General features: G+C 45.5%; 1 protein-coding gene across 1 annotated transcript in view; it reads left to right on the forward strand.

The window, feature by feature from the left end:
• The window catches only part of LOC311109966 (ovochymase-2), a gene marked incomplete at its 5' end in the record, with an annotated part of 43,483 nt that extends 35,050 nt beyond the window's left edge, over positions 1-8,433 (forward strand). Inside the window, 11 exons of the mRNA XM_084188481.1 lie at positions 166-349; positions 775-993; positions 1,885-2,019; positions 2,378-2,599; positions 2,816-2,998; positions 3,693-3,805; positions 4,064-4,158; positions 4,392-4,485; positions 4,697-4,892; positions 6,239-6,399; positions 7,548-8,433. Coding sequence (XP_084044607.1) covers positions 166-349; positions 775-993; positions 1,885-2,019; positions 2,378-2,599; positions 2,816-2,998; positions 3,693-3,805; positions 4,064-4,158; positions 4,392-4,485; positions 4,697-4,892; positions 6,239-6,399; positions 7,548-7,739 — 1,794 coding nt within the window. The 3' untranslated portion in view covers positions 7,740-8,433. The remainder of the gene's footprint in view (positions 1-165; positions 350-774; positions 994-1,884; positions 2,020-2,377; positions 2,600-2,815; positions 2,999-3,692; positions 3,806-4,063; positions 4,159-4,391; positions 4,486-4,696; positions 4,893-6,238; positions 6,400-7,547) is intronic.
• Positions 8,434-8,896: the final 463 nt, after the last annotated feature.

The raw sequence follows: 8,896 nt of genomic DNA on the forward strand, positions 1-8,896 counted from the left end.
TATTATACTGTATAATGCAAAAAGAAATCCATTGACTTTTGCAGTGATTACATGATTTAAACAAAGAAAGACTATTTGATTAATTTCACCATGTCAATGATATATGAATGATGTCATGGTTGTGTTGATGTCATCAATATGAAGTGCTGTTGTCATGTGACACAGGGGGATTCGGGCAGTCCCCTGGTGTGCCAGGACTCTCCCAATGCTCCCTGGGAGGTGCATGGCATCACCAGCTTTGGCCCCAACGGCTGCATCATGGACAAGAAGCCCTCTGTGTTCACCCGCGCCTCGGCCTACATCCCCTGGATGGAGAATGTCATCCGCAGGGACATGTACAACCAGCACAGTAGGTTCTGACTGTGAACTGGTCCAACTGGTCCAAACCGGTTTTAATCTCAAGCTTTTTGGTTGATTTGGAGTGACGTGACATCTGTTTTTCTGCTCCTCTCGCTCTCTCTCTCTCTCTTTCTCTCTCTAACTCTCTCCTGCCCATCCCCTCTTTCTTTCTCTCTCCTCCATGTATCTCTCAAATGTCTCCCTCTCCTCTCCCTTCTCCCTATAACCCACCCATCCTCCACCTCCTGTCTCACTCACTCATTCACTCACTCACTCTCTCTCTCTCTCTCTCTCTCTCGCTCTCTCTCTCTCTCTCCCTCTTTCCGACCCCCCTCTTTCTCTCTCTGTCCCTTCCTGTCCTCCCCCCTCATTTCTCCTTCTCTGTCCTCCCTTTAACTCACTCCCCCTCCATTTCCCTCCTCTCTCTCTCCGTAGCATCTGGCTGCGGTGGGCTGAAGGATATGACTGGCGAGAGCGGCGTGCTGTCTAGCATGGGGCACCCGGGCAGCTACAGTAACGGTGCCCGCTGCCAGTGGCACATCAAGGTGCCCGACGGTAAACTGGTCCACCTGCGCTTCCACAACTTCTCCCTGGAGGACACCCAGCTGTGTCTCAACGACAAGGTCACCATAAACGACAGCTTAGCCAGCCTAGGTAGGACAGCCAGTATGTAACGGCCTTTGGTGTGTGTTTGGGGGTGGGGGGGGGGGGGGGGGTATGTCTGTGTGTGTTTCCAATTTGTAAGTCGCTCTGGATAAGAGCATCTGCTAAATGACTTAAATGTTAATGTAAATGTGTGGCTTGCGTGTGCGCACACAAACACACCCTGTCTGACGATTCATTTGCGGGGGTCACTTGTGTCTGATAAATGAGATTACTCTGTGCTTTATTGTGTCTCCCCTCACCCACTTCAATGTAATTACTTTCCAACATGATTAAGAGTAAATGACATTTCAGAGTCAAGTTGTTTGCTTTGGCAGCCGTACAAACTGACTGGAAGGCAAGATGAAACACTGTGACAAGATAAAGCTGTAACACAGAGAAAGCTCTTGTCTCTTCAACAACTGATATGCTTTGTCACCCAGGACACATATTGATGGACTTGAAAATAGGGCAGTTGAATATAATTAATTACAATAGACAGATTACTGTCGTTATTGTAATGACAGTTGTAGATTAAGGCCTAGGAGACTATGTTTGCACAAAAAGATTCCGCCAACAATGTTTGATTAGCCTTTGAAACCCTTGATTTGTCTCATAATAAGAAGAAAGAAAGATCTTGCTTTTCTCCATCTATCCTGTATTTTCAAATCTCCTCCCTATAACCCACCCATCCTCCCCCTCCTGTCAGTACATATGAAGTCAGTGCATATGAAGGAATTCAATATTGCTTCTCTCTATCTATCCTGTATTTTCAAGTCAGTGCATATGAAGGAGAGGAGAGTGATGCACCCTAATGACCCCTTATAACCCCTTTATAACCTTACCATTTCACCTTATAACCTCCTTATGTCACCCTATAACCTCCTTATCTCTCCTTTATAGGTACCTACTGCAGTCACATGCCCCCTCAGGACCTAGTGAGTATCGGTGACAGACTGAGCCTCTATTTCACCTCCAACAACAAGGTGGTGGACACCGGCTTCAGGGCCTCCTGGAAGGCTGTGGATCCCAGTGAGGGTGAGTGGAGCTGGGCTTCAGGGCCTCCTTGAAGGCTGTGGACCCCAGTGAGGGTGAGTGGGGATAGACGTTCCTACTGGAAGAAGCTTCTAAGCACAGTTCTAGGATCAGCACCTTTAGTAACCCTCCTAATGTGAACATTCACCATATGGGCCATGGCGGAATACATAGCTGACTTCAGATCAGTGCTTAGGTGCAACTTCAGTCTTCACCACTAAGCCTAACATTCCTATGGGTTTACACAAATACTTTTAGAATAGCACTCTAAACTGAGGTCCTGACTCTCTCTCTCCCTCTACCTCTCCCTCCTCCCATCTCCCCGTCTCCCCACCCTTCTCTCTCCCCCTTCCCACTACAGTTCCATGTGGAGGTGTCTTCAGCAGTGATCAGGGAGAACTCGCCTCTCCTAACTGGCCTAATGACTACCTAGACCAGGCTGTGTGTACCTGGCATATCTCCATCCCCGCAGCTAAGAACATCCATATTGTCTTCACCCATTTTGAGGTGCAGGCCGTGAACCAGCTGGGACAGTGTGTGGACTACGTGGAGATCTACGGTGGAGCAGGGCTGACCTCACAAGGTTGGTACCATAGAGATAAAACAATAGAGATGCCATTGAAATAGAATTCATAGAGAGGATAATTTGTTTAATTTCTGCAAACTGCTGTTGATTCAAGTTTCATATTGTCCTTTTTTAAGTTGTACATTACCTTGATCAATGTAACTAAGTACATGTGATAAATCTACATTACTTCAATAACATACATTTCTTATTTATGATTGGTTACCTGTGCAGGTCGCTTCTGTGGCTTTGCCCCGCCCCCTGAAGTTACTGTCCTCGGCAACACGGCTGTGGTCCGTTTCCTCAGCAACAAAGCCAATGTGGAGAAGGGTTTCCGTGGTTACTGGACCATTGATCCCAATGTGTTCCCCACTCTGCCTCCCCCTCCCGCTAACCCTTGGGACAACATCACTATAAGTAAGTATCTAGGATCAGATTACCCTGACACAAATCCTAACATGAACCATTAGGGGGAATAAAAATATCTGACCTTAGATCTGTTGCAAATGCAGATTGAGGACCTTTTTACTGAAGAATGTGTTTGTTTTCTATGATTGTGTTTTGCTTTTTGTGTATTGATGTGTATATTGATGTGAATATTGATATGTATAGTGTACATTGATGTGTATATTGATATGTATAGTGTATATTGATGTGTATAGTGTATATTGATGTGTATATTGATATGTATAGTGTATATTGATGTGTATAGTGTATATTGATGTGTATATTGATGTGTATAGTGTATATTGATGTGTATTGATGTGTATACAGGGCTCATCTGTAAAAGAGGCCTTGATCTCAGCATGACTCCATGTCAAAATAAAGGTTAAATGAAATAAAAATGGCCAACTTCTACCTTCTCCTCATGGGAAGTTCATCTGGACAACTGCAATGTTTACTACAGAGGCATTATCTCTAGGTACATCAATTTCCAATGTTGCACTGGCTTGAAGCTTGAAGCTTTGCCAGCTCAACCAGACTTCAGTTATAAGTGGCTATCCCTTTCCAACGGCAAGGTGACATTTCCCACTGGCTGACACTTTGAAAAGACTTTCATGAGTGCCTTTCATTACCTGTATATTGACCTGTCTCTCTCTTCTTCCTATAGGCTGGCCTGAGACATGTGGCAGACCTGCTGTGCCCCCCAGTAATGCCACCTTGAGAGTGGTCAACGGGGTGGAGGCTGTGCCCCACTCCTGGCCCTGGCAAGTCTCCATGCAGGTGAGGCCTGGGTTAGTGTGTGTGTGTGTGTGTGTGTGTGTGTGTGTGTGTGTGTGTGTGTGTGTGTGTGTGTGTGTGTGTGTGTGTGTGTGTGTGTGTGTGTGTGTGTGTGTGTGTGTGTGTGTGTGTGTGTGTGTGTGTGTGTGTGTGTGTGTGTGTGTGTGTGTGTATGTGCAGGACTTACGTGCAACTCGTGTCAACATGCATGTGTGTTGTGAGTGTAATCATGTATGTTGATGAATCGCTCTCTCTCTCCAGGCCAGCCCGTTCAATCCCATCCCCTACATGCATGGCTGTGGAGGCTCCCTGATCCATGAGGAATGGATCCTGACGGCCGCTCACTGCTTCATGGCGTAAGCACGCACACACACACACACACACACACACACACACACACACACACACACACACACACACACACACACACACACACACACACACACACACACGCACACACACATGCACACAAACCTCATGTTGACACATTATTCTATCCAATCCCAAAATTTGAGTAACAAGTAATAATAGCAACTCCCTTTAACTTCTAACCTAAACCAATAATCCCTTCTCCCTCCACCCCATCTAGTCCTCTGGGTAACCCCGCCTATTGGCGCATGTGTCTGGGTAAACACCACATGAACTCGTCCCGGGACCTCCCTTCCCATGAGGCCTGCTACAAGGTGAACAGCATATTTATTTTATTTTATTGAAATATAAAAGCATGTATTATCTAAGTATAAATTGTAATATGATATCTCTCTTTCTGTATTGTCATTGATTGTTTTTAATCTCCTTCAATTTTATTGTTTTACTGTAAAGTGGGTTGCGATTTTAAATGCACTTAACATTTTTTAAATAAAGTTGAATTTGATTGGATTTCTTTGACTCCAGGTGGACGGCATCATCAGGCACAAGGGCTTCGTGTACGAGCAGGACAAGACGGACATCACTAACGACATCGCCCTGGTGCACCTGAGCGCTGCAGTCAACATGACCAGGGAGATTAGTCCCGTGTGTTTGCCGGTGCCTGGCGCCCTGATGCCTGCTGGGAAACCCTGCTACGTAACGGGTTGGGGAGACGAGAAAGGTATGATGGGAAACAAAACATTGTTAGTGTTTTTTAGGAATAGTAGTTTATCAATAGGCACACTCGCAGGTGCACATACACAGCCACACCCTTGCAATTCAGATACATGACACACACAGCCTTCAAATACACATTTCAAAATACACCATTTAAATACACCCTTTAAAAACACAGCACATATTGCATAGCAACACCTACCTCTGCTGAGACTAAACGTTTCACTCTTTTATGATGCTATAACAACATCAGCCCTAAAGAACCTCTCATCAAACTGACAGTGATAGCTCCACCCATCTCACCCAGCTCCCATTCTACTTGACACTTGACTGCCATTAACAGGGCTTTCCTCTCCTAGGAGGGAATATAAGCAGGCTACAATATTAACACAAAACATGGTGTTGGCTGGCTGGTTGTGTTATGTTCTTTTCAGGGCTGATGATAAAGTTTTCATGAGGCCAGGTGACACTCCACCGCACTGACACCATGTATAGAGTCTGAATCAACTCATCACGGTACTGACACCATGTATAGAGTCTAAATCAACTCAGCATAGTATTGACACCACATATAGAGTCTGAATCAACTCATCACGGTACTGACACCATGTATAGAGTCTGAATCAACTTAGCACAGTATTGACACCACGTATAGAGTCTGAATCAACTCATCACGGTACTGACACCATGTATAGAGTCTGAATCAACTCAGCACAGTATTGACACCACATATAGAGTCTGAATCAACTCATCACGGTACTGACACCATGTATAGAGTCTGAATCAACTTAGCACAGAATTGACACCACGTATAGAGTCTGAATCAACTCAGCAAAGTACTGACACCACGTATATAGTCTGAATCAATTCAGCACAATACTGCAGCAGATGACCCCAGAGAGAGAGACAGAGGAAGCACTCAACCTCTCACACAGTGACAAGGTAGCGACACAAACACACACACACACACACACACACACTATATCTGACTCTAACATCTTCTGTTCTGTTGTATCTATCTGAGCTCCCATTGACTCTCAGTGATTACTCTAGTCTAGGACTATAACATAGTTAGTAGACCTACTGGATATCCATTATTGATCAGTCATGTATAGAGGTACAAGGAGACGTGATATGTTAAGGCTATTCACCAACGGGGGGTCAATGAGGATAGCGAGGCTTGCAAGATAAGAAGCTAGCTAGCATGGCGACCATGTGATCATGTCCATGTTGAATTAGACAGCAGTTGTAATGGTCATTATAGACATTTGCAATGGAACATTACATGGGCATGCCTGTCTACCCACTCCCCTAACACGCCGCCCCTTCCTCCCATCTCTCTCTCTCCAGGTAGCCTCTTCCCTGTTGTATCTGAGAAGTTGAACCAGGCAGCTCTGCCCCTCGTCCCCTTCGCCACCTGCAGTAAACCAGCCTACTGGTGGGACACCCTGAGACCCTCCATGATCTGCGCTGGATACGAGTCTCCAGACGAGCTCAAGTCAGCCTGCCAGGTAGACTACGGACCCTTACCCAGCCACAGTGTCTCGTTTTGGGCAAGGGGAGGAAGGGAGAGTGGGTGGGAAGGAGAGAGTCTGGTGGTACAAACTATTACCCAGAGAGTGGCTAGTTTTGCGCTAGGAGAGGTTGGGAGAAATCCTGGTTGTTCAACCCAACTAACCAGCTTTAGTGCTTTGTTTTGGGGTAGGTAAGGGTAGGTTACGGGGGTAGGCTGGTTGTATCACCTTGGCTTCTACCCAGACCAAGTGGCTTGTTATTATGTTACGCAATGAAAATACAGTCCAGTGGCTTCTCCTGATTGGAATGCATTATGTAATACAGCAGATAGCGTTTGTTTGTGATCAGTCAGCCTTGATAATGGTTTCATTTGTTTGTTGTTGTGGTGGGACAGAGGACAGAGAGCGTGGGAACTACACAGTTGTGTCTGTCATTAAGGGAAAGGGAAAGGTGGATACCTAGTCAGTTGTACAACTGAATGCATTCAACTGAAATGTGTCTTCCGCATTTAACCCAACCCCTCTGAATCAGAGAGGTGTGGAGGGCTGCCTTAATCGACATCCACGTCTTCGGCGCCTGGGGAACAGTGGGTTAACTGCCTTTTTCAGGGGCAGAACAACAGATTTTTACCTTGACAGCTCTGGGATTCGATGAGGTCCGTATGAATGACTGTAGTGTGTGAGAGTCTTGGACCGTCACGTGCTGTTATGTATTTTACCCAGCAGCTCTTGTGCTGCTCTCTGTTGCTCTTATCCTCTGTAGAGTGTTTTGTTACCCTATAGCCTCAGCCGTAGTAGCCTGAGTACGTTGAGTACGTTGAGTACATGTGCTTCCTATCCTATGATCCTGAGTACGTTGAGTACATGTGCTTCCTATCCTATGATGTGAATTAATGTCTGAAAATAATTCACTAGCGATTATGTTCTTTGCAAGACTGATATATCGGTAAAAGTAATGAACTATTTTGGGACAGTTGCTGGTTCCATCCCTTTAATATTTTAGTTGTCATCCTATAATTACATTGAAATTGTCACCCTCCTTCCTCCTCACCCCCCTCTCCTCCTCCTCCTCTCCTCCACTCTCGTGTCCTGCCTCTCTCCTTTTCTCCCCTCTCCTCATCCCTCTCTCCTCTCCTCCTCTGCAGGGTGACTCAGGTGGACCCTTCGCCTGCCAACCCTCGGCCTCCGACCCTTGGGAGGTCCATGGCATCGTCAGCTTCGGCGCCTTCGGCTGTATCAAGGACAAGAAACCCTCTGTGTTCACCAGAGTGTCCTCCTTCAACGACTGGATCGACGACAACATGAAGAGGTTCATCTATGAGAAGTCGCTAAATTAAGGCGAAATCACTGATCTCAGAACTCTTTGGTTATGTTGATTTAGATGGTATGGGTAGGAGTTGCTACCTAACCACAGATCTAGGATCAGATTATAATGACTCATCTCAGAACTGTTATGTCAGGTTGGATAGTGTGGGATGGAGTTGGAACCTTACCACAGATCTAGGATCAGATTAGTTTAACACTATCAATTAGGTAGGTGGGAAATGATCTGATCCTGTTAGGGCAGCTTCTACTTCCACCTTCTATACTCATTAAGGTTTAACACAACAGTATTTATACACTGCAGGCCCCAAGAGGTTTCATAATACATTTAACATTTTAGTCATTTAGCAGAGGCTCTTATCCAGAGCGACTTAAAGGAGCAATAAGTGCCTTGCTCAAGGGGCACATCGACTGATACAGTATTTCACCTAGTCGGCTCAGGGTTTCGAACCTGGCCCAACGCTCTTAGCCGTTAGGCTACCTGCCGCCCCAGTAGGTAGGTATAATACACTCCAGCACCACAGTACCTTATGGACATTAGGATTATACTGTGTATACCTGTACAGATGATTGTGGGAATACTTTCTGAATAATGTCTGTATATCAAACTCATATTCTCACCATGTAGAAATATTGTAAGTAATGTGATCATGTTTCATGTTGCAATTGCTTACATTCTGGATCTTCGAATAAAATCCTTATTTTGCATATTTTTCCACTTCTATAACACTAATGTGATCCTACATATTACCTTACAAGGCTTATAAAATCATCTTTGTGTGGTTGTAGGATGTTAAACTTCAAACGCAGCTTACATCCAAATCCCCCTTTCCTCCCAAACTTAGTATACTGTCATCCATTCTCCCTTCTGACTCAGCCAAATCCTACAGGCAGACTCTTCAAAGTTCTATTCCTTTAGTCACATGACCCATCCGCTCAGCCAATGAGAGCGCGGGGCTCAGATTTCAGCCCAGGAGGAGACAGCCAGCCACTAATCTGTGTTTCAGAACAGGGGGTTGTAAAGCAGGGAATCTCCTGTGTGGACTAGTCTTTACCCATTGTTCCTCACTCTACCTTGGATTATCTTCGTTGTTGACTGGGGACTTTTGGATGGCACTAGTCTGGGTGAAAGGGTTTGCCAGCTTTGGGCAAGGTTTAGGCGGTGTGTGTC

This window comes from Coregonus lavaretus (genome assembly GCF_964263955.1).
Source record: "Coregonus lavaretus genome assembly, contig: SUPER_35_unloc_1, whole genome shotgun sequence".
Lineage (NCBI taxonomy): Eukaryota > Metazoa > Chordata > Actinopteri > Salmoniformes > Salmonidae > Coregonus > Coregonus lavaretus.